Source organism: Myiozetetes cayanensis, unplaced genomic scaffold, assembly GCF_022539395.1.
Source record: "Myiozetetes cayanensis isolate MyiCay16 unplaced genomic scaffold, myiCay2020 scf5-8, whole genome shotgun sequence".
NCBI lineage: Eukaryota > Metazoa > Chordata > Aves > Passeriformes > Tyrannidae > Myiozetetes > Myiozetetes cayanensis.
In genome coordinates this window covers 78,587,632-78,612,155 of record NW_026087742.1, presented here as the reverse complement: position 1 = coordinate 78,612,155, position 24,524 = coordinate 78,587,632, and the positions used below count along the sequence as shown (strand labels likewise).

Sequence of the window (24,524 nt, the reverse complement as noted above, 5' to 3'; positions counted from 1 at the left end):
TCTGCATAAAAATCTGAACCTTTGTGCAGTGAGGAAAAAACATCTTACTTCTCAAGCTACATAAAATTAATGTGATTCCTTACATGTTAAGGTGATATTTGGTACAATTTCATGTGGCAGCATTTTCCCTAAGTAAGCAGCATTTTTGAAGGACATTTCCAACGAAGACTGGATAAATGAGATAACCCCTGGGTAGCAGAGCATTACTGATGACCAGAATAACCTTTCCATGTGCATTTCGTCCATAATCATAAACCTAATTAAAATATGTTTGTGCTTCCCTGGCCCTCAGCTTGGTCCTCTAACTACAAGGTTGTGACAAGAATCACCACTGCAGCCAGATCAGAATACATAGGACTTCTGATAGTCCCAGGAATAATAAATTTTCTTTCCAGTGAGCACAAATGGGCAGTAAGATAAAAATCTATTTTTTTTCCTTCAGTGTTAGAGGGTGTAAGCCTATCTAGGTCCACTGACCTACTGGGACAGAGGGTCTTTCTATTTAGTTCTTCAGTTTGACACAGCTGTACACTATAATGAACTGAAAGTCACTGCCATTTAAAGGCTAGGTTTAGAAACTAAGCCACTGATGACATGAATTCCTTATTTCATAGATACGTATTTGTCATCACCAATAGTTTGTAGGTGGAAAGTGTTCCACATTTGGCAGTACCTTCTCCAACCAGAGAAGGCTCATTTACCCAGAATTTGAGAGGCTGCTGCTCTCACTCACCTCAAGCTCACATCTGGGTACTGTATAGGCACAAAGTGATGGAATGAGTTTGCATGTGGTAGCAAACTGAACTAAGTGTACTATGTTCCAGTATCCCAGCTGGGAAAATTAGTCTTCTAGTCCACACACTCTCATAGCTGTCTGGCTCCTATCTACCTGGTGCCTGTGAAATAAACATTCAGCACATGCAAAAGCCACAAGGATCAATATCTGCATTATGCACTGGAATACGTAATACATTTTGAAATTTAATGGATCCCGAAATATCTTCTCCACTTCACTTGCTCATTTATCATTGCAAAGGTCATGGGTTCCAATATGATTAATGCATGAAAAATCTTCTGGTTAGCTTACATTAATGTACCTTTCTCTGAGAGCAGCCCCCTTATTTCATTAGGCATTGAAACATGTGAAAGAAAATTCTGATGCCAATATACATCTCCTTGTTAACTTTAGTGGGCTTTGGTTTAAGCATTCAAATAGGGAAAAAACCCCAAACACCAAACAGTTGGAGAGCTATAAACTACACCCGGACTCATATCCCCAGGTAATTCCCTCAGTTGTGTCACAGGTCATTACAGAACTACTGCAGAAAAAATGGTTGTGTCTCTAGTCTATAGGTCTTGCAAACTGTAAGCAATAGGGTAGAAAAAAAATTTCTTTAAAGTTTTCTAAAATGAAACCAACAATATTAAACTCTAACTCTCCATGAAATACTTTGTGTTATCTGTTAGAAGGGGAAAAGAAAAAACCTTTCCTCTTCCTCACCTGAAATAAAAGTAAAAATTACTAAATCAGTTGAATTGTATCATTACATGATTCTGAAATCACTCTCATTTTGGAAAAAAAAAAAAAAGATCACTTTGTTGAACTGAAGTAAGTAATTTTGTCAAACATTTCAAAATAGCAGGTATGTATCATTTCCATGAAAACGCTGAAAAGCAAATGTCTATCATCTACCCTGCAAAAAAAAAGCTGACAAAAAACTTTCCAACTGTTATTTATTTAGTTAATATAAAGAATGCCATCTACCGGCAATAACAATAAGTAGCAGTGTTTGTAAGTTGCTAGGTGGGGTAAAGTTGTCACTTTCAGACACTACAAACAAGTCTAAAGGTCATTTATTTAAAAAGAAATTTCTAAATTTGAAAGAAGGTGTTATGTTCCACGTTTCTCCTCAAAGTCTATTCTTAATCATTGCCTTATGTTTGGAAACAAGTCCCTAGTAGGAAATAACTGGCTGGGTTCATGACCCACTTAGAAAGAAGGATTCTTTGTGTATGTGTGTTCCACAGCCTTTATAAGCATACACAGTACTGGCGTAGTTACTAAATGGACACTTCTCACAGTAAGAAGAAAGGCATGTATAGGAAGCAAAGGGTAGTACAAATTAACTCCAAACACCCAGTTCCAATGGTGGCCTGCATAAATGTGGCAGACAATGCTGTTAAAATATTCTTGAGTAAATTGATAAAAAGGACCCCACCAGACATATAGCTTCATGTTCTCTATCCTGCAGCTTTCCAAAAACATCAATTATTGAAGCGCTGTCATTTCGAAATGGGTATTTAGGCAATGACTGATTTATAATGAGCAAGTAAAGGAGATAATAATTATTTATTATAGTACATACAAGAAAGAAACACTGTACATATTGCACTTTACAAATAATTAGGAACAGCTAGTCTTTAGATACCTTAGGTTTAAAACCATGACTGTGACTCATGAGAGGGAAAAAAACTCACCAACACAAAACAACCAAGAAATACAAAGGTTCAAATAACAAAATTAATGTTTATGATCTGATTTGCATGCCCTTCTCTTCCTCTATGTCTTAGAGGGACCAGATTAAGCAAGTATTAATATTTTTATGACAGCAGTTTTTTAAATCTGGTATTTATCTCTCTTTCTGAAAAGCTCTATAATGTAAGACAGTTGTTTTGTTTGGTTTTACCCAACACTGTGCTTTCACTTTTATAACTGTAGGGCTGAGGTAACTGTAAATTTCACTGAAAGTATGATTTAATCAAAAGCACTCATTTTGGGGGGTCTTGTCTTGTGTGATTTAGACAATAAACTAAAGAGAACACAGACACAGACAAATATCTGACTTCAAGTGTGCCATAAAATAATTTTTCCTAACAGAACTGACAAAGCTGTCTCCTGAAAGTATTCTGAGCCCTGGACAAATGAAGATGGCAAGGAAGGGGCAGAACACTTGAACTCATGGGCCTATTACTTAGAAAAACTGAAGCAGTTCCTGTAAAAGAAGTGCATTAGTGGCATTCAGGAAACAAAAATGACATAATGTATTACAACAATTTCTAGTTCTTTGTGTAACCCCATCTCAGAAAGAGAACCTCGACTTCAGAGACAAAGACTTTTACTGGAAGAAGACTTTTGTTGGGAATTTCTCAGTATGCAGACTGGCTTTCAGCCTGACTTTGCTTGACTTGGAACTGTCACTGAACTTTGAAAAAGTTTTCTCCAAATATAAATTGCAGAAAACACCTTTGCTTAGAGTTATTGTTCAAGGTTCCATATCAATATTTAGACTTATATCTAGCAAAGATTTTAGAAAGTGTTTAGGCTTTCAGTTGCTAACTATACTTCCCACTTTTCACTGATAAATGCAAAAACTCTCAATGATAGATCAGAAGCCTAGATACTTCCTCCCAGTCTCACTTCTTTCTACATTCCTTTGTAAAATATTTAGTCCAGTCTCTACTCAGGTTTCATAACACACAAATATCTCTAGAAGTATGTAAAAGTAGGGAAACAATTCCATATCTATCTCTCTCAGGTCGCTCATGCTGTCATTTCAGTTTTCCTATGCAAAGCAAGGATGCAACTGTTTATTTTGAAACTCTAAAGAACTTGTTTTCTAAAGAACATCTTTTTACAGACATTATTACTTAACAGCAACTCATAACATTTCCTTTTTGAGTTTCATTAAAAAAAAATAAATTCAATGCTACATGTTTCTGCAAGATGCTATGGTTTCTTCCTTACAAATCATATATTGATTTTTAAGCATGTTCAGACCAAAGAAGCAACCTCAAAAAGTAGTACAGTAAAAGTCCAGTTTAAATATCAATGTAATTTTGATTTAAATTCAGCATTTGCTAAATGTATTAACTTTTTAAAGTTTGTTAAAAAGAGACCTACATACTTTGGAAATGAGATTCGCTGACTTAATAAATTACCTTTATGGTGTTCTGACTCTTAGAAATACCTTCATCTCTAATAAACCAGTTGGTGCTTCTTGGAAAGTTGGCAAACAGCACTTTAGAATTTAATATAGCAGAACAGAGCTATTGATACAAACATGCAAGACTATTTCTGACTACCAGAAAAATAAAATTTGCTTAGCTTTTTAATAGCTGTCTTCTTTACAGAATTTAAAGAAATTTTTTGTCTTTGTACCTATATGCTTCAAATACACTACTGATACTGAGTTACCATGGAGTGGAATAGTTCATTTTGTACCACATGCATGACATAGCAAGAGACTTGCAGAGAAATAAGGAACTTCTCAAACAAAAAACTGTGAGACAGATAAGCAAGTAAGCATTGACTAGGCTAGAACCTGGTCAGGTCTAAATCTAGTTAAGAAAAAGGGTGAGGTGTCATTTTTACCATGGAAAGTTAGACTTCTGATATTATTCCATCCAGTTCAGGCTTTCTTTCCAAAAAGCAGATCTTGGAAAAACACATCTCATGGTATTTACCTACAACCTGATTACAGTTCTCAGCTTAAAATTGGCTTTATTTGAATTTTCAAGGTCTTTCAGATATTTTTAAGTAAAATTTTTTTAAAAGAAGCACAAAAGAAGGAAGAAATCAAACTACTCAATCAACATGGAAACCAATGAATCATCTGTCACACTACACAAAATCAATTTTGAGACAGCATTGATACATTTATTTTACACAAGTGGCTGTCTTGACTAAGGCACAGAGCAGGTAACAACTGTAAAGTAAGCAATGGGTCCTTGACAAAGTGTGCTGGAAATTCTTGTCTTTCTTTCATCTTTTCCTGGACACTACCTAGATACCATCCAACACAGTGCAGGAAGAAAGTCAATCTTCATTATAATAACAACAGTACAGTATTTGATAAATATCTCTTTACTAGTCAATTAAATGAGATTGGAACAGTTCCCTGGCACTGAGGCCAATTGACATAGAAGAACTGGCATCCATACTATCGAGCTGTCTTCCATGAAAGTGGCCTCATCCACACTGCCTACAGGGAACAGTCACTAGCCCACACTAATTGCTGAACTATAAACAGGAACTGTTTGGAAAGAATACCAGTTGGCACAGGGCAAAAGTGGGTCAGTGGCTGTTCTAGCAATCTGACATTACAGGCAAGCAAGTTGCAGTGCCTGAGGTTGATATTTGGAAGTATTTAATTTGCTAGTCTAAATGTCTCTGCTAAGGCAGCTCAAAACACTCGATAAACTACAAGATAGTCAGAAAAAGAACTCATATCTGCATATCAACTGCAGAGGTTCTTTGCTCCAGTCCATATAGATTTCTTATAATTTTATTTACACTGCAGTAAAACATTACAGTTGGGGTAAATAATTTCATAAACTGGTGGGATTCACAGAACACAGATGCAGACATCTAAAAGTTAGTCTGATAATAATTCCTTTAAGGACAGTAGGGTAATGTATTAATTATGACAATATCTTATAGTAACACAGAAATATAGAAGAAATGGGCAAATTTCCTCTTATTTAAAAGTACTATCATTCCACCAAAACCAAATGCTGCAGTATCTCACATTTTGATGTCTAGGTAAATTTGAGATGAACCTCACCCAAAATATTCCTCTGTGTTTACAGTAGATAGCATCTCTTTAACATGATGACTTGATTTTATTGTGCATACACAAGTCAGTTCTGCATTTCCAAATGACTCATATAATAATGTTTCAGTATACATACATTTACTTGGGGGATGAGTAAAAATTTTGGACAATAGAGCCCTTCATCTCAGTTTTTGCTGCAATGTACAACTTCATGACTTTACAGAAGATATTTGTTCTAGTCAACAAGCTGTGAAATCTAATCAGCTCTCCCACATAAATATGTACACACACCTCAATTGCTTCTTTTTTCCCAGTAGAGATTTTTTTGTAATGTCTCCTGTTACTGTGATTGAACAAAAAATACTTGATATACCAAAGTTATGAGAGAGAAAGTACTTAAAGGTACTTCCATTTTAAATAGTTGTGTTGCTTCCACATACATAAAATGAACTTGCATCTATCTCTCCTATTGTATGCCTTGCTTGAAAATTCCTTCTTCCAATTACCCTTGCACATTTCAATGAATAATTTTTTTTGTGTGAATCATTCCCATATCTTTGCATGTACTTGACAGTCACAAATTCTGACTTCAGGTGAGATATCATTTTTTAAGTGAACCAAAATAGGATGACAATTTAGAGCAGCAAAAATTTAATCTACTTTATAAATTATTATTAATTTTAATTGGTTATATCTTCTCTAACTGGAATGCATAGCTCCATCCTACTTCCTCACGAGTTACTCTATTATATCAAAAGCAAGTATATTTAATGTTTGTTAGGTGTCCTTCAACAGAAGCTAAAGAAATTTCACCACAGTCCTCCAGCTATCAGGCTTTACTGCTTAAGAGCAAGCAGTTTCTCCGTCCAGCATTAACAACAACATATTTGCTTTCCAGGCTTTAGAAGCCCACACCATCCATCAAAGGCCTTGATGTGTTGTGGGTCTATCTGCAGCTCACTCTCTAATCAAATAAAAGAGAAAAACCAGACAAAAGATTCAAAGGAAGTCTAGTACAAATGAGTGTCAGTCCATTCTTTGATTATGTAATGGCAATTATGATAATTACAGCAATCCACTACAGGAAAATGTTCCAAAATTGCCAGCCTATAGCAAAGTGTAGCACTTGAAAGTATCCACTTATGCAAAGCTTTGCCTGAACTTTTTGAATATTTAGCATGTTCTTTCAGTTGTAAACAGCATGATTTGGACTGATAAATTAGGGCTAATGATCTAATATGTTATTAATATATAGATGAATTCTTCTAAGATATAGTCATCATCTAAAGATATAAATCTTACTGGAGTGTAAAGAGAACAGGCATTATTGAAAGTTTCACCCAAATTCACACACAACATTAGGCAAAATTATTTTTTCTCACGTACTATTTCAATAGTGAGATTTTTATACTATATAAACATAAGGTAAATATGATTGTTTTCCTGTTTGCCTTCCATATTATGTTCCCTGCTCTACTAAAGAAGTCAAGCTCAAACTATTTGACAAAAACAGGAGTGCCTTAAAAAAAGGCTAACTATGTCAAAAGATACACCAACACATGGAATACTGACATTTAAAAGGACAGAAAAAGAGGGTCAGATCAATTGAAAATGGCTGAGAAGATTAAGCAAGACTAGGGTACCAAAGAGACTATGTACAGAAGATAACTAGCCATCAGAAAGACGGCAGTCCTGGCCTTCAAGGTCTTTCACAGGTATCTTTCACAGATGAAAGAGATCTTTGTCTGCTGGAGGAAGAATTACAATCAAGGGAACAAGAGCAAGGAAGACCACATCACACATAAAAGTCAATTTGCAACATGTCCAGAAATGTTAGCATTTCAAAAACACTGACTGAGAAAATAAAAGGGGTATTTCATGTGACCAATTCTTACAGACATCAGGAAAACACATTCCTTCCTGAGCCATGAAATTTGTAACTCTAATATTTTACAGATTTCTGTGGTTTGTACCCCAATCATTCTTATCCATCCGATAAAGTTTACCTAAACCAGTGCCTCCAAATACCTTGGACAGGCATATGACTCATTAAGAAAAAAAAACATTTAAGATGTCTGGCTAGTAGGTTGGTACAGATTGCACTGCGTTAAAAAAAAATAAAAATAATGCATTAGTGATGCATTAGTGCAGTTTATCTCCCTTTAACCAGTGGAGGCACAAACATTGAATCTCATCTCTTGGTAGCTGCCAGCTGCCAATAAAGCATTGCACTTGATTTCTTTTCTTCCATAGATCTCAGAGAGAAAAGCTAAAGATGAGCTGGACATTAAAAAAAAAAAAAAAAAAAAAAAAAGCAAGCAGGGAAACATGCTCCTTTTACTTTTCTGATCAGAAAGAATGCAAAGCCAAACTAGAACTCATATACCAGATTTTAAAATTTTGAAACAAAATGGCTGGCACTAATCTGTGCATGGATCACTTATTTTGCTGTTATTTCCTGAAAAGCTAAATGCTGTGATTAAGGAGACGTTAATATGATGAAGGGTACTGACATATTACAAAGTCAGCTGGTTTCTTTTCAAATTTGGCAGCTGTAGGTGATCCCTGGTCTCTATGGAATTGTTTGTACTATCTAAAGTATACAAGCTTTAAAACCAGCAAAGGTATGTAAATAGAGATAAATAATTTTTCAGAATGAAGAGTTGCACTGTTGTATGCCAGCCTCTTCCAAATTGCACAAGAAATAAAAGCTGATTGACTACAAGGTATCTTGTACACATGTTGTATCACAGACTCCTGGAATCATGTATGCTGGAAGGGCCACCAGAGGTCAACCAGCTCAAAGCCCACCCAGTGCAGTTGCTGAACAGGCTTTGACCCCACAGTTTTGAAAATCGCTAAGGATAGAGACATCTAATTTTTTTGTTGCCAAGTCCTTCTCCACAGGGTTGCTCTCAAATCATTCATCCCCCGTTTCTGTTGGTGTTGGGTATTTCCCTGACTCAGATGAGATGCAAGACCTTGCACTTAGTCCAGCTACATCTGCCTGTTCCCTCAGGACTCTGGCATGCACTTCATTAGGTCCTATGGAATGGTCAGGTTTCTTAGGTGATCCTGAACCCAATCTTTTCCTACAATAGGAGGAATTTCATTCCCAGTCTTAAGGGAATTGCATTGAACTACCCTGATTTTCCAGCAGATACCAAGGTGACTGAAACTCCTGTGATTAGCAAGTCCTCCAATACTGAGGATTCCTTCAGCTGTAAGAAGGTTTCATTTACTTCCTTTCTTTATCAGGTGGTCTGTAGCAAACACCTACCACACTCACAATAAATAATTACCTATTAATATAACACATAAAAATAATTATATAAATATATATTATGTAAACAATTGTGTTGGCCTCTTGTTCATTTAAATATCAGCATTTGTTCTGTCCTATACTGCCTTTCTTACTGGTAAAAATAAAATGAAATATTTTTGAACCAAAACATGCTATATTGAAACAGAGCCTGTCAAATTATTCTCATTGCAAGGTGGCATCCATGTTTGCTACTCTACCAGCCATTGATGCCATGGTTTAAAGATTCCTTTGTTATACTGGTCTTATCCTGCAACCCTAATTCCTAAGTATTATCCTAAAACAAATATATTACATTTCCTCTGTTCTTTACCATTCCTCAAACTTCTCACTGTGAAAACCCCTAGGAAACTTCAGAACATTAATAAGTTCTGTTACAAAACTACCTCACTCTTAGAATATCATCTACATCTAAAAAATGGACAACTTACAGCACACCCTGCTTCTCCCAGGACAGATGAAAAAGCACTTATGCAGACACAAAGTACTTCATGAACCATTTTTTTATTACCTTGTATTACCATTTTGTATTACCTTACCACAGGTTAGGGTTCACTGCAGAAATGAAATGTTCTTCTAATTCACAGTCTTTCCTTGTTTTCTCCGTCCCTACTCGATGTCTCCCCAAAACACAACTGGTAAAGCTAAAAACAATAGCCAGGAGTGCTGAAGGTGGGTCACAGACAATTAAGTCGCTTTCTCTACAGAGAAATACTTAAGTGTTGAGCTCCTGAACACTTTCTGATTAAAAAAAATAAATAAATAAATAAAATAAATTACACGATCAGAAAAGGTGAAAAATTCTCAACCATTCCCAATTGGCTTTCCTAACAAAAGGCAGCTTCCAGAGGATCCTGCTTCAATTAAGAGAGAGAGAAAGGCTCAGAGCCTGAATCAGAGAAACAGCTTAAAATCGGTGACCTATACTATTGATAAACAAATATAAGAGGAGTGTGATGCAACTATTTATCTCTATTTTTTTCTTAGACTTCAACAGACTACAAGTGGAGGTCAGGGTGTCAGTCTGGCACATAAGGGTGTAACATATACTGTTATGCCAGCTCATTCAGCATTAAATTTTTAGCATAGCAAGAGTGCCTCTCTGCTTGAAGCACACAGATGTATAACAGAGCTCAATCTCAAAGCTGATGAGATGAAAGCTAGAGACATGACACATGACTTGAATTTATGCTCTGTTCTTCTTACACCAGCTAATAACACTACTTGCTGCCAGGCTGTCTACTATAGTGCTTTAATTAATACCTCCTTCAGAATGCAGGGGTCATGCAAAATGAATGAAAACAGCATGCCAAATTCAGAGATGATGTACATTAGAGTAATTTACACTTCAATTAAACAGCACACTTTGCATAATAAGAGTCTGCAGTAAAGAGCTGGTAGCAGGGGTAGTAACCTAGATTTTACCTTAGGATTGTTTACCCTTTTCTGCTCTGACCCCATCCTGTCATGTATAAATTACAGTAAATTATTCAAATAGCAACTTCTATTCTCATCTTCCTTTACTAAGTCAACAACTTTAGCCTTTAGAAACAATGCTTTTATAGAGGTGTCTGATAGAAATAGGTTTTTGTGGGTTTTTTGATCAGTTTTGGCAATATCATACTAGAGGAGAACTCCAAAATCCTTAACTAATAACTGCACTTAGAACAACAAAACCAGAACTGTGGGGGCATAAAACTATTGGTAAATGAGACTCCAATGGTAATAGCAGAGAACTAGTTCTCATGATCTGATACATGCCACCTGTTTCCCTCACACCTTTTGAAGGCATCATAGCTGTCTGTGGAGACTTACCTGTTGGAGATATGAACAGATCAGCATTACTATGTTACAGTTTGCATAGAATTAAAAATCTTGAAGATGTGCTGAATGATGTCAGCCAAAGGTTTATATAATACCTTAGGATATGAAACTATAGTAGTTGATGATCCAACCCCCAAAATTAATCACAACTGGAATATTTTATGCCATATTTTCCATCAGTCACGTAAGACTTCACAAAGGTCAGAAGAGAAATGCATAGTTACACCTGCTTTTACGCAGCTATTTAGCACATTATTTTTATGGAGTTTCCATCCACTCTTGTCGCTACACAGGTATGATTATGTCATGTGCCTTCCTCTTTCCTTCTGCATATCGTGGTGAATGGTATCAACTGGAATTTACGGCATTTCCTGCACCAGTCAAGGCTTCAATGAGATATGTTTCAGAGCAGCATAAAGTGTATATCATACAAGATGTCATACAGTCAAGATATCTTAAAAAAGGATTAAGAATCTACAGCAGGCAGGGGCCAGTGGTACTGTTCTTTGGAGTCACCACTGACCCTTATCCCTAAGCTTTGTTTTCAAACTTCAGGAGATGGTATCTTGCCAGACGGGCAATATACATTACAGAACACAAGAGATTGATTCACTGTCTTAATTCACCACAAGGAATGTTTAATAATGCATTGAGCACTGTTGCTCTTCCACTAAGTCAATCAACATCTAGTAATTTTAAATAGAGAAGAAACAGCAAAGTTACTCTCAATCAACTCTATCAGTAAACTTTCAAAATTCCACACGGTTTTTAAACTAATTAATTTAGTATTTTAAAAATGGGGCTTAAGGGCATTTTCAGAGACAACAGAAATATTTTTCAGTACAGAATCAGAAAAATACCTTCATATTTCAGATAGCCAATGATAGAGCATAAGTGTAAGGTGGAATTTCACCAATAAAGAAGCAGTTTAATTATCCCCATATGGTAAATAAATAAAAGCAATTATAGAAAATATATTTAAATGTTAAAAAACAGCACTAATAAGAAGATTTGTTATTTATCTGTCTTTGGAAATATACCATGGAATGGGTGCCTTCATTAAGGGTAAGTCATGAAAACAAGATTATTTTTTAAAAAAGCTCTCATTATTCTCAAAACCTACCCTTTTTTTTATCATTTATCTTCCTGAAGGCTTTTTTATTAAAACTATTTTGAAATCTGCTTTTTACCCAAAGGGGAAACTCAAGTGAGTGATGTGTGTTTTAAAGAGAAAACTGGTTTGCCTTGTGCCTTAATCCTGACAACAATATGCTATCTCTTTATTTCTAACCATAATGATTTTTGGTGTGTCTTTTCCTTTATCTCTGACACTGGTCTTGCTGTACAGCTTGTTCTTAGAAGTGATAGATTTTCTCTGTGAAAAAAATGAAAGTATTATATCTACAGCGAGAAGTTGCACAGCAAGCTAAAAAAAAAAATTGAAATAGAAGTGTAGAAGGAATTCTTCACTTTATATGAATGAAGCTGCCTAGAATCTCTCCTCATCCTCAACAAACTTTTGTAGGAAAAGTAGTTTTTGGAGAGTAATATATTTTAACTCCCAAAAATTTCGTATGAAAAATTTCTCACGCTTTATATATAACAGGAACTACTGCAGATATAGACAGACTGACTGGTGTAACTGAGAGGATGTATAATTGCTCTGCCTTTATAATATGATCTTAGCATGTAGACACTAATTTACTGTTCAGCATGTCAATATAAAGCCTTGTCTCTCCTTCACCTGCTGAAGCAACTAAGAAATATAAGACCATGGTGTAATATATTTTTGGCACCTTCTCTGCCCTCCCCGCATGCTGACCAGAACCCATGAAACAGCTCGTTATTCCTATGAGTTCATAGGAACTAAATGCTAATAGGAACTAAAACTAATCAATTCAGGAATGCAGGAACTTTCTTACATTTTTTATTATATCCAGAATATCATGGAGGAAAGGGAAATCCAGGGAGTCCAGTGTAAAAAAAAAAAAAAAAAACCCTACCCAGTAAAACACAGACGAGTAGACTAAAATATCTTTTCTCCTTTTCTCTCCCGATTTCCTAAACCAAATTGTTCATAAAACTAAAACAAGATACTACTTTCCATTTTACAATGAGAGTTTTCATGGAAATCTTTTTTCGAGCGTGGAATGCAGAATCTCCCATTCCTTCATTACAGCAGCTGTCTATCATGCTATGTCCTAAATCCACTTCTGTACCTTTTGCACTCCTCAAAAACCTTGGTGATCTCTTTGTGTTTGGAAGTCAAAGTTCAGTGAAAGCCACTATCAATTAAGCCGCCTTTTGTTCCAACAGATGCCACTTGTACCTTTTTTGAAAATTTTGACTGACAGATCACTCAGTCAAGAGAATTCACCTGAATTTCACTGCTAGTATCTCAACAGAAGAACACTGTCAGCATTCATAAGTGTTTTTCAGAAAGTCAAAAGGATAGAATTATTGACATTAATATTGAAACCTTAAAATTACTCTTCTCATTATATTTAATTTAAAAAATAAGAATTTAAAATATAAATATTTTAAATATAAATAGAACATATATGCTCCATAACCTGACTGCATTTTTATTCTAATTAAACTTCTTTTTATGACTTCAGATTCTCAACATAACAACTTCTATTGAAGCAGATGAAAGAAGATTCATTCAGCATCAAACGACAACAGAAAAAAATGAGCCAGTATTGAAAAAAATTAAAATAAAATAAATCAAAATTCAACCCTCCTTTCTCTTAGTTGTCATTCTTGCAATTATGAACCATAAAATGCAGTTAATTCTCTACAAATGCTCATTTTTCACCTAACTCATAGTCAAAAAATTCTGTTGAAAATTTTTAACAAGAAAAGAGAGATCTCACTGAAAACCTTAGCTTAATTAAGAAAAAAAACCTAAAAAATAAAACAGCCCCAAAACAAAACACAAAAACAAACCCCCAAACAACAAAAAAACAAACAGTAAGCAACAATGTTGATAACACACAGTTCTTTAAAGATACTGATAATGCTGCATTTACTAAGTTATGACCTGCTATACATTTACAAGGGGAGAAAAGTACAATTACCACAGAGCTAACCTGGGTGGGCAGCCTACAGTTTTTGACAATGTATAAATGAAAGAAGAAATTGCAAATGAACTGACTTTTAGGGTCAAATGCAATAAATCAAGAGTAGCTTTAGACCTTTCCCAGCAATACTTAATGGGTCAGAATTCATAACAACTTCAATTAACAGTTCTAGCAATATACTCTCTCATGTTTTCTTTTTTTTCTCTGTAGAAAACACATTTCACACCAGGACAGATGAAAATTAGCAAGTCCATTTCCTTTTGAGAAAAATTTCCTTTTGCTTGCAATTTGTATTTCAAGTGTATGTATGACTTAAAATACTTTTTCAGTCAAACTTTGGAAAAGGTTACAGTGTGACAAAGAAATGTGTCACCTGTCACATTTCACAAATGTGAAAGGCCAGTGGCCAACTAGCAAACTGCTCTGAAGCACAGCTGCATTTTACAGAGTCAGTCTTGTACTCAATTACGCAGTTTCTTAGACACAGTAAATCCAGTCCTTATCACAATGGTGCCACAACATTTTACACAGGCTGAAAATGTCATGCTGCTTTTGTAGCGAAGCGTGCATAGAATACATTCATATTTTTAATGAGTCTTTAGTAAAGACTTAACTGCAGCAGTTTTCAAAGCATCCTTGAAAACCTCCAAAACAAACGTTGAGATATGTAAAACAAAACACAAAGCAGAACATGATGGGCAAAATAGGTGACTTCTGCGATTCTTTTCCCTTCTCCTAACTCACAAGTTATGCATGTGGGATTCATGCACAGTAAGCCAAGAAGGTACATATTTTTCAGTACTAGTAATGCTGGACATCATTAAAATTCTTTTAATGCAAGTATATTTAAAGGGCATGAAAATTCTTTCAGAAATGTTCTTACCTCTTCCAGAGCAAAGTAAATTAGAATTTCCTTGGCATTTCATAGCACTTTCCTCAACTGACAAAGGACAAGAACGTGGATGCTCACACTTTTTCCCAGTCCATCCTTCTTTACAGTCACATCTTCCACAATTACACTGTCCATGACCTTGAATAAAAAACTGATGTATAAATAATAAAATATTGAACATAATTCTCTTTTCAATAGGACAGTTGGACATGATTTTTGGTATCTCATTGGCTAACCTGACTCTTCCTGAGCATGTCTATTTCCTCTATAAATGCAAATATATCCAGACCAAGAAAAAAACCAGATAATTGCTCTTTTCCCTCTTTATGCTCTTTGCATAAAGGGGTGAGATTCTGGCAATACAAAATACTCCTTGAACACTGAGGAAAGTTTGAGAATCAGCAAAAAACATTCCCTGTCACAAAATCAAATATTTATTTTCATGACCTCTGACAGCAAGTTAGAAATCTCAAAATTTTCATATAGTCATCATTCGTTGGACATTGCATTGACCAAAGCATTGCTTCAATGTCCACTTCTCTATTCATGTTCTTCATGAAAACATAGCAACACAGACTTTATGTTTCTTTCTAACCATATTTGCGTTTTAAGAATAGCTTGTACCCATTTATCAGTTCAAAAGGAGAAAATGGGAGGAAGCAAGCATTCTGTGAGTCATCAGAGTAATTCTCAGAATATGTCTTAATGTAACAAGAATAATGTTTCTTTACATTAGTAATTGTTTTCCTTGAAAAGCATTGAAGTCTTCCTCTTGTTTAGAGAGTAGGTTTAGATAAGATATTAGGAAAAAATCCTTTTCTGGGTGGGTAGTGAGGCACCTGAACATGTTGACCAGAGAAGCTGTGAATGACCTATCCCTGAAAGGGTTCAAAAGAAGGCTGGATGGGGCTTTGAGCAACTTGGTCTAGTGGAAGGTGTCCCTGGCCGTGGCTAGAGTTGGAACTGGTCGATTTTTAAGGTTCCTTTCAACACAAACCATTCTGTGATTCCATGATTCTGTCCTTTGCTTTCATGTGTACCTGCAGACAGGTTGCGAATTGGAGCTATGTTCCCTGATCCAGATAGATGCTTGTGAGAGGATTATGTTCTTTCATACAATAGTTTCTTTGCTAGAGTCACAGCAAAGGAGCTAATGAGATGTGTGAATGCATGAATTTCTTTGTGGAAGCCTTTTTTCTTTTGGTGTCAAGTCATGAAAGCTATTATCTCTAAACGAAGAGAATCACTTTAATGTTGAGAATGCTTCTGAAAGAAAATAATTCATTAACATACTGAATAGCACTTCAGGTGTTAAAAAAAGGACTCTAGTTGCCAATGTGATGTACTGTGAATTGACAGTCTCCTCAAGTCATATGAAACTTCTGGAGGAAGCTGCTCTTGTGTGATGTTAAATCCTCACAGCAGGGCTGTCAATTCCTGTCATTCATAGTTTATGAAATAAACATAACATTTCATTCAGTTACAGTAAAGCTCTTTACATGAAAACCTGATTTTCTATCATTTCAATATGCTACTCAGGACAATGTCATTCCCTGTCTATACCTATTAGATAGGCAGAACAAGACAAGAAAATTTCATATAATCTCTGTTTCATGAAGATTTTAAGAGAGATGGATTATTTTCCCTAATTTGACTAATCTCTGCTGGATTCGTCCCAAACCAATTTACAAATAATTTTGAGAAAAATGAGGATATTTTGCAGACACATGCAATGTATGCACACTTTGTGCAGCAAGTAAGTTGTCCAACTGCAATTCTATTATTAAATCTTTGATTTAATTGCAGATTCTGCCTAACACAATAAACCAAAATTAACACTTATGCTCTTATCTATTTCTGAAATAGTACTAAGCAGCAGTGGAAGACATTGTTCACACTGCTTCATGTGAAAATGAATTTTTGTGCACAATGTATATTTGGATGGCCAGCTAAGGCTAAATTAAGCTTTTCTAAAATATAATGGAAAGGGAATGGATAAAAATAATTAGCACTAAATTTGTGAAGCTATATTTCATCATGAGTTTTAGTTATACTACACAAGCCATGAGTCCCTCATTTCGTATCTCTTCTGAGTTTTGCTCATTTACAGTTATGTTAGTAAAAAGAACACTGTATCAGTCCTTAATCCAGTGTCAAATGGCAATATCTTTCTCTCAACTGATTTGCAATTGTTTTACTTACCCTGTGCTTTCTTACAACCATTACCATTCTGGGCAGCAGCAGCTGCAATGGCAATAATGTCCAGAAAAGGGTAGTTCAAGTATCAGTGTTTCAGTTATGCAGTATTAGCTGTAGATGCCACAGGTTTGCTTCAATCTATTTAGGTTTGAAACCCTTGTGTTCATCCTTAACTACAGAATACATTTATCAGGTTGATTTGTAGCTTTGTATTCCTTAGCTGATGCTGATATTTTCATCAGTCCCAGACTGCTGAAAGCACTGACAGCAACACAATGATATATTCAAAAACTGACAGCATCCCACAGTCAGTCCTCCTGCTACTCTCATGACTGCAGTTCTGCATCCTTCCAGATCATTCATTAAATAAACCTACATAACATTTGCAAGGGGCTAAAACAGTAACTAGTGAATTAATTCACTGAAGGTTTTCAGATTAGCTTCTTTCTTCCCCCCCCTTTTTTTACTAGCTAGTAATCCATCAATATTTATTTTTAAAAAAACTTAACACAACAGTTGAAAAAACGTCCACTTTTTTAACAGTAAAAGAAAAATCTGAAAGTTTTATACATCATGTTGGTTTCAGCTTGTTTTCTCTGTTACTGATTACTCCTATGATCTTTCAATGAGGGATCCCTCATTCTTGTAATAGGAGAATATACCACATCATTCACATCATTAGTTTCCTTGATGTGACTGCATTCTTCCTATTATTAATTAGGCCAGATGAGATTTTTACAGGATGCATTCGAGCTGGCAACCTCTAATCTGTCAAGTCCCTTTGAAATCACTCATTTGTTTTTGCAGAGTTCCTGTGTGTAAAAATTTCATGCTGCGTGTTGATCAAAGTCCTTCTCTCCTGCCTGGTATTAGCATCTTTATTAGTAACTATACAAAACTGTATGCAAGGTCTAACTCAGAATCTCAGCTTTTGTTAGTTGATATATGGAGCATCCATCTAAATACACCAAAAACCTTGGATGGGTGGACGGATGGATGGATGGATGGATGGATGGATGGATGGATGGATGGATGGATGGATGGAGTTAAATGATTTGAACATAATCCTCTGAAGCATAAGTAGAAGAAAAGGGAAGGTGGATGTGTCTAAGATGTACAGTCAGTGGTGTGCAGCTGGGCCACATATTCATCAAGTATTGATGCTGTACTTGTTCTTATGTCAATTTGTATTCTCAGGGTACTGTTTTCTGTTAATTCCTTTATTTACTTTTCCTTCACTTTCTTCCTCTTCAATATTCTCCCTCCTCCATATAACATGAAAAGTTTCAACCATTATCCAATTTATGTTAGGTCATACTGAATGCAAGAGCATTAGAAGAGAGATGGGCACCTATAAGTATTTAATATTTGCAGAATTTTGTTAAATAGCATAGCAAATAATTACAGAGTCATGTCTTTTAATTTAAAAAATCCACTCTGAAACCTCTCCTCCTTCCCCCCAAAAAACACAAGAAAAAACAGGTGAAGCTTGGTATATTTTTTAAGATAGAAAAATGAGAATTGGAGCACTAGGGAAGAGGGAGATCAGACCAATTGGGTGCTCTTTTTATAAAACTACACATAAGTCCCTATTATATACAATCCTTACCTGAGCAGAAGTCATCAGAATATCTATCATACACTGCTTTGCAGTTTCTTTCATCACACTCACAGGTATCTCCATGAATATCTCCCCAGTCACCAGTTGGGTCTACATCATGGCATGTGCATTCCCCACATACGCATGTGCCTAAGAAAGAGGAAAAAAAGACACAGAGATAGAAGATTAACTGATCAATTTAAAGTAATAGTAGTTTGATTACAGGAATTCACACTTGTAAATTTTCAGTTCTCACAGGAATGCAGTTTCAAAGCTGCAAGTGTCATGAGCAAGTTTAGCAAGTTTTCATCTATGATTTGAAACCTTCTATGATTAGTTACTAGCAATACTTTGTACAAACAAATTGGCTTTCTGTTCAAGTCTCTTTTTGCTGTTTGAGCCTCGTTAGGAATCAACAGAAAAATGTAGTGCACAGAACAGTCGTAAATCTTTGACATCAACAGTAATTTGCCCTGACAGTAATGACAATAAAAATCAATTCTGTTTAAATGAGTTGGGCTTGGGCACAATAGATAATTAATGGTTGTTAAAGCATAAACATTTAGACTACAAGGGAATCCAAATTCTAATCCAGCTGAAAATGCCTAGGAGGTCATTCTTTACCTAAGAAGAATAGCAGCATAGATCTACCTGAAAAGGATATTTATCCACTTTTCCCAAGTCGATATTCAGGGCCACACCCAGTTGTTTACAATAAGAAGAAATGTGAAATACGACAGAAATACAAATTTGGCACAATCCTACTAACATACTGAGAGCACTTACTCTGGAAAATCAGAACAACAACAACAACAACAAAAAACCAGTTTCCTTACTCAGAGATTCAAATATGCTTCAGGACCACAGACTCACTAGTTTTTCTGAGATGCCAACAGGTCCTCAGAAGCAGCCTGACCTAAGTGATGCATGCAGCTCATTTCCTGCAAAGGAGCTCTACTTTTTGCTGCTCTGCCAACTCCTTTGTCATCCTATTCAGATTACTCTAAACAATGTAATGCATTTGAGGACAATAGTACACATAGATATGAGCACTTTCTCTAAAAAGATGAGGTCTACACAAATGTGTATGTATGACACTTAAATGAAGAAGGAAAGCTAAAGCTACCGAGACAGCCCTCAGGAAATTTGCACCTAATTTTTTTAACCTTTCACAATTCAGCGACATTACTGAAGAAGAACCAACAAACAAACAAAAAACCGTCTGGCTGACTAGACAGTTGTGGGGGGAAAGATACTGACAATTTATCCAACTTAGCACTGAAGGAGTGTAGATAGTAAGGTTAACCCCAATATTTGATTTTAGAAGGTTCAAGATTGACAAGATGAACTGCACTTATACCACAAGATGTATAAACACTAAAACCTGGGTAAGTAGGACTAAATGGAGCAGAAATATTGTGTTCAAAAGCAACTTCATGTTGTAGGAAGCCTACAAATGTTTTATGAATATAAAATCACAAATACATGAAAAGCTAAAGATATAGAAGTATCCCACAAATGTACCACTGTATATGAGCTTGTAACTACTCAGAATACCAGCCATACTACTCACTCAATTCCTCCAACTATTATGTCAGTTTAAAAAAATAGTCACACATTACAATTTCAAATCTTAACAAAAACTTGTTTTGACAAATTCTTTGACAAGAAATTACTCTCAGTGCAAAGAAAGTATCTGATTTGAAACTACTTTGATTATTATTTCCAGAACTACACAAAAATTTTATGCTAAAGTCCTGAGACTAAATAGGCCTATATGATCTCTGTATTTGAGCTAATCTTTCAATTTCCTCATAATTATGAAAAGAGAATTTTCTAAATTCTCTCAGAGTAGTTTGGTGTTTGTTTGCAGTACAGCAGGTTTTGTCAGTAGAGATGTTTTTGAGAGAGGTGACTTTTGCTTATGTTCTACCTTAATAATTCTGGACTATTGCCAAAAAAATCCCTCATATTTTTTTAACTCTTTGTTCAATGAAGCCAAGCACAGCAGCTAGGAATAAACAATCTTATTTTGTGCCCTTTTATTTTTTTTTCCAAAATGGCAAAATTAGAAAGAAGTATATGGTAAAATTCATATTCCAGAACTCTGTGCAAATAAAACACCATGTATTTAGAAATATTGTGTGAGGTCTACCTTCCTCACCATTGTTACTGAACACTTCACAGGTGTTTTTTACTAACAAATTACCTTGCTCAGTCTTACTACAAAAATAAAAGATGAGATCAACTTAGGTTTGCTTAATCAAGAAATGGGTGTGGATTTCTTTAAGTTTATACCTAAACACAGGTATCTGCCCATTCACTTGAAAACGTATATCCAGACCTGAAATAGGTGAGAACAAACTAGAAACTATCAGCAAACACAGTGTCCTAGTGTAGCAAATGCATAGAGCAAAACAAAAGCAAGTTAGATAAATATGCATAGAAGGACCATGCGAATGACACACCTCTGTTGCTGCAGATTTTGCCATCTGGAGATGTGCATCTTTTCTTGATCTCCCAGGGGGTGATGTCACACTGGAATTCACATTTATCTCCATGCCAACCAGCCTCACAGTAACAGTTTCCACAGTAACACTTTCCATGGCCTTAAGCCAAAACAAATTTTATACAGTGAGAAAAAAGCAAGTTTTTAAAAGGTATTAACAATTTAACTGTTTTGATCTTTTCTTTTAAAAACTTCTAGAGCTAGACTCAGAATAGAAATAATTTATAGACCATATATGACTACATAAAATAAGACAAAGGATATGTCAGTTATTGTTTTCTCCACTGTTTTAGAAGAGGTTTCCATTTAATCACAGATTAAATCTAATCAATAATCGCTAATTAACACCAACATTTGTATATTTTTTAGCTCAATTTTTGAAACTTTATAGATGAATTTGGAAGATGGTAAATTTAACAGTTCAAATTTAAGTACAGCTCTACATATTAAGGTAGGACACATGTGCCCACCATACTCAGCACGTCTAAGAAAGTATTATAGTTCCAGAAAGGGGAATTATTACTACACAAAGGGGAATTATTATTACACAATGCCTACACTGTGTATGGGTACTCTTCTTACCTGTTAAGAAGATTTCAGAACATGGATAAACTAGTTCATTAAAGATAATTATTAGCAAAACAAATCTTTCAGACGTTCATTTAACAAATCACACATATCTCAAAAAAGATACTTGCATCAGCTGAGACTTGACGAAACCAGCTCTTGAACATTTTGATCTGCTAGGGTACTTGTGCCATGTGCTTCAGGGGCTCAAAGAATTCAAATTAAGTAGCTGCAACTCTTACTAATCTTAAAACCATAAATTAATTCTTTACTAGAAGGATCAAGTCAGGATCTTGTTCTTCCTTCCCTGAAGTTTAGTAGAAGTGGTCATCTCTATCACAATCTGGTCAATACATATTCTTAACTATCAATATTGCAAATTGTTCAATAATTTTTTTTCCTGTTTTTGCTACTACACATGGAATTTTCAGTACCATTGTTTGGTTACATGTCAAAACCAACTAATTTAATTAGATAATTAAGCAGCAAAGGCAATCTAAAATAATTCTTTTTACCAAAACATTGTTTCTGAACAGTAGACAAGAAATAAAAGGGAAAATGGTGAAGGAGTAAGTAAATTTAATCTACTGGCAGTTTTTTCAGATTAAAATATCAGAAATTCATGCTTCACTCACACTTTTTTACTCCTTAAATAAATATTATTAAATAATACAATTTGCCACTATCACTTTCTCTTGACAGAAGTAAAGAATCAGTCAATGGGAACAAAAAAGTTTTACAAAAGAAAAAAGAAATAAAGATGAGGATCAGAATTTAAATTGCTAGAAACTGGTATACTTTATAATGGTACAACTAGATTCCAAAGTTTATGTAACCTCAAATAAAAAGTGATACAACTGACTGATAGAAATTCAGCTGAGGCTGGAAAAGCTTAACACATCTTTGCAACTTTGCTCTACCTTAGAACTGATTTGCTTTAAAAATGCAGTGCCCTTGTGCAAAAATAAAAATGCATGTTATCTGTGTTTCAGTATGGCATTGTATGCTTTCCCAGGATAAAATCCCAGCTCAAAGTTGATGAAATTATGTGCCTTTGACCTTCAGTTCATGTGCTATCCATTTTTTCTGCATAAAGCCTGGCTCAACATATGGTTTGGTACTGTAGAGGTTTGTTAGAAAGCAAAATAAAATATAACGCTCATGGCCTACCTGCATAACCTATCCAGCTTACAATATAACCCAACCAAGTCAAGCAAACTATTAGTTTATACCTTATACTTTGGAAGGCTCCAAACCTTAAATGAGGTATCGTGGCTTTTATGCTGAACAGAGACTTTAGAGACTACCAACAGTGTATGTCCTTTTATATCAGTGTATGTCCTTTTATATCCTTTTATTTCTCCATACACATAAAACTAGTTTTTCACACAGATGCATCTGGTCTTTTCTGAACTATGGAATGATTGGATGAAACAATGGGAAATAAAAGCTAAGAAAAGCCTAACATAAGCCAGCAGCAAAACAGGTGGGGGAAGAAGAAAAACCAGACAAAAACAGAGGAAGGAGAATTTACTTGAACCAAACAAAAAGTAACTTTTTATCATATTTGATACCATATGTAATTGTTGCAAGCAAATATAAGTGGAAGCACTGGGTCACAAAAGTTGTTACCCCTCACTAACCATATTTTAGAAGTACTTCTTCTAAAAGTACTACTTTTTTACTTCAGAAGACCATCCCCTATGTATACCCTCATTTAAAATCCCTACTAGATCCTATGCAAAAACAAAAAAAGAGGATTTTTGCCTTCAAAGGCACATAAGTAAATAGAATTTATTTTGCTCTTTGTGTAAGGAAAAGGCGAGGAAAGCTATTTTACACAAGTACTTGCTCTCTCTTTATACACAGACACATCATTAGATATGAATAGTCTAAGATCAGATCAGAACACTTGTATGCATATGGATTCAGTATGCATGTGTATAGCTTAAACAGTATTTGTAGCACCTTCCAGCTCAAGGGCAAGCCTCCCTAGCAATATAGGCGGCAGAATTTATAATGACATAAATGGTGTATATTTAAAATTTAATTGCCCAGTTTCTATCTTATGTTAAAATGAAAACACAGTTTGAATTTTGGTTGCACTTCTATCTATCAGCAGAGTTCATTCCATTTCTTGCCTTTCCTATCACAGATGACTTTTTTTCATTCATTTTTATTTTTCATTCATTCATTCATTCCATTCTCTCCTTATCTCTTGAATTGTTTTTGAGTTCTCGTCTTACATTTATTCTTGCTTTTTTATTTTTACTTGCTTAATAAAATTCTTAATAATCTGTTTTTTGTTTTTCCTATGTCCTCTGTCCTGCTCCCATCTGTGAAACAAAGCATTCACATTTCTTATATTGTACTGAAGACAGACACACTGAGCTATGAAGTACCTTAGTGAATTACCTTATGCAATTCTCTTTGCAGTTCTTCCAAAAAAGAAGGAGAATGTCACAGGATTTATGAATTTTTTAACCTTATACTTAGCTCATTTTTGCATCTGAAATTTCCACTTACATTTTGCAAACTAAATTCTTGTAAATACATTTACTTTTATTTTAAGTCATGTATTAAGTAAAGATATTTTTAGGACCACACAATTAAATTATAACAGCCTGTAATAATTTTCACTATTTTTTGCACTCATTAAAATACATACCTGTACAAAACTCTCCTGTTTCATCATCTATGCATTCTCTGTCATCACACTCACAAAATTTGCCATACACCAGTCCATTTCCTTCTGAGTTTGCACATTTACACCTGCCACACTGACACGTGCCTGTAAACATTTAAGACAATACTCAATGACTGCAGTTTATAGAAAGAGCTTCATTAGTCCACCAGAGACGGCAAATAGTTTATTTCTGAGAAGGCTGAAATCTGAAGATCATCCATTCAAATAAAGACAGATACAGAAACAATCCATATCATCAAAAAGCCTAATCTTAGCTGTAATGAGAT

The 24,524-nt window shown here is 35.0% G+C and overlaps 1 protein-coding gene across 1 annotated transcript in view; it reads right to left on the bottom strand.

The window, feature by feature from the left end:
* ITGBL1 (integrin subunit beta like 1) overlaps nt 1-24,524 on the bottom strand; it is a 137,920-nt gene that overhangs the window by 48,778 nt on the left and 64,618 nt on the right. Inside the window, exons 4-7 of the mRNA XM_050332067.1 lie at nt 24,220-24,342; nt 20,944-21,084; nt 18,485-18,625; nt 14,668-14,814 (exon numbers count right to left, since the gene is read on the bottom strand). Of these exons, the coding sequence (XP_050188024.1) occupies nt 14,668-14,814; nt 18,485-18,625; nt 20,944-21,084; nt 24,220-24,342 (552 nt within the window). The remainder of the gene's footprint in view (nt 1-14,667; nt 14,815-18,484; nt 18,626-20,943; nt 21,085-24,219; nt 24,343-24,524) is intronic.